Source organism: Arachis ipaensis, chromosome B9 (assembly GCF_059453495.1).
Source record: "Arachis ipaensis isolate K30076 ecotype BB chromosome B9, ASM5945349v1, whole genome shotgun sequence".
In the NCBI taxonomy this organism is placed as follows: domain Eukaryota; kingdom Viridiplantae; phylum Streptophyta; class Magnoliopsida; order Fabales; family Fabaceae; genus Arachis; species Arachis ipaensis.
In genome coordinates this window covers 152,064,110-152,066,059 of record NC_142444.1, presented here as the reverse complement: position 1 = coordinate 152,066,059, position 1,950 = coordinate 152,064,110, and the positions used below count along the sequence as shown (strand labels likewise).

General features: G+C 47.4%; 1 protein-coding gene across 1 annotated transcript; it reads left to right on the top strand.

The window, feature by feature from the left end:
• Positions 1 to 564: 564 nt before the first annotated feature.
• Positions 565 to 1,776, top strand: LOC148546820 (uncharacterized). The gene is made up of 2 exons (XM_088499381.1): positions 565 to 1,042; positions 1,328 to 1,776. The coding sequence occupies exons 1-2, from the start codon at positions 565 to 567 to the stop codon at positions 1,774 to 1,776; spliced, it is 927 nt and encodes a 308-aa protein (XP_088355507.1).
• The last annotated feature ends 174 nt before the right edge of the window (positions 1,777 to 1,950 follow it).

Here is a 1,950-nt window from a genome sequence, read left to right as displayed (position 1 = left end):
CTGGACGTTAGGCCAACCTTACAAGCCCAATCTGTTAAGCACAAGTTACCCGCGTAACATTGGTGCCATTGCCAGGGACCTAGAGATTAACCCATGATGGTGGATGACTTAAACGTGGATGGAAACACAGCGTCTGATTCTGAACAGAAAAATCAGGACGCTGATAACAACGACAGAGCTATAGTCACTCACCAAGGGGTGACTAACCAGCATAGAGAAGGCACCTCAGGGGTGAAAGACCCAAAGGAAAACTCCTCTGAGGGACAGGAATCCGGCAAAGAAAGACAACCCCATGCCACTGATTTTATGGGATTGTTCCATGACCACCAGGGACGGCTGGAATAGCTGGAGCAAGAGCTGGAACAACAGCGAGAGGCAGAGAGAAGCCTGAGGAGGGAGGTTGAGCGAAGAAAAGCACTTGAAGAAAAGCTCTCAAGATTAAAATCCGCTCTCAGAGGACGGAACTCTCGCAGTGACCCAGAAGATTCTCCTTTGGGAGGGGAAGACCCATTCAGCGAGGACATAATGAGGGCAAAAGTTCCAAGGAACTTCAAAAGCCCCGATATGGACCTATATGACAGGACTACTGACCCAAAGCACCACCTGAGCAACTTTAAAAGTTGGATGTACCTAGCCGACGCCTCTGATGCTACTCGCTGTAAGACCTTTCCCACGACCTTGACAAAAGCAGCGATGAAGTGGTTCGATAGCCTCCCCCCAAGGTCGGTCACTAGCTTCGACGACCTCTCGCGTAAATTCCTTATGCGATTCTCTATCCAAAAGGATAAAGTAAAGCACGCACCGAGTCTCCTGGGAGTAAAACAGGAGATCGGAGAACCTATGAGAGACTACATGAAAAGGTTCAACAAAGCGTGCTTTGATATTAAAGACCTACCCACGGAGGCAGTGATCATGGACCTAGTAAATGGACTGCGAGAAGGCCCATTCTCCCAGTCCATCTCGAAAAGGCATCCGACTTCTTTGAGTGATGTACAAGAGAGAGTCGAGAAGTACATCAACATGGAAGAAAACGCCAGGCTACGTGAGCCAAGCTGGCGACCTGGGCATTCTCACTCCTCAAAGAAGAAAGAGAAGGAGCCCAAAAGAAAAGAAGAAGTCGGACCTGAAAGGCCCAGGAGAAATCACTCCTATACTCCTCTACGAGTTTTCCTAGTTGATGTCTATAGAAAAATTTATCATACTGAAAGACTACCTCCCCCTAGGCCCATCAAAAACAAAAAGAGGGGAAGTCGTAGCGACTAATGTGAGTATTATAAATTGTATGGTCACTCAACAAATGATTATTACGACCTAAAGAATGTGATAGAAAAGCTGGCCAGAGAAGGTTGGCTTAACAGATATCTCATGGAAAGGTTGGACCATCATGGCAAGAGAAAACGAGATGACGAGGACCGAAGAGACCCGCCACCACAGACCCCGGAAAGACATATACACATTATCTTAGGAGGGTTTGCTGGAGTTGGTCTCACAAAGTCATCTCGCAAAAGGCACCTGAAAGAAGTCTACCAGGTCGGAGGCGAACCTCCCGACCTCCCAACCATCTCTTTCACTAAAGAGGATTGGCAAGGCATCATTCCTGGACATGACGATCCAATTGTGATAACCATGATCCTTGCCAATGCCCATCTACACAGAACTCTGGTGGATCAGGAGAGCTCGGCTGATATCCTGTTCAAGCCAGCATTTGATAAGTTTGGACTGGATGAAAAGGAATTAAGAGCTTACCTCGATATGGGTTGGGGGATGCACCAATAAAGCCACTAGAATTTATACCCCTACACACAAATTTTGGAAAAGGGGCAAAGTCCAAAACTCTGAGCATCGACTTCATAGTCGTCGATGTGGGTTCAGCCTACAATGCTTTAATAGGCAGAACAACCCTAAATCGGCTTGGAGCAGTGGTGTCCACTCCCCACCTTTGCATGAAAC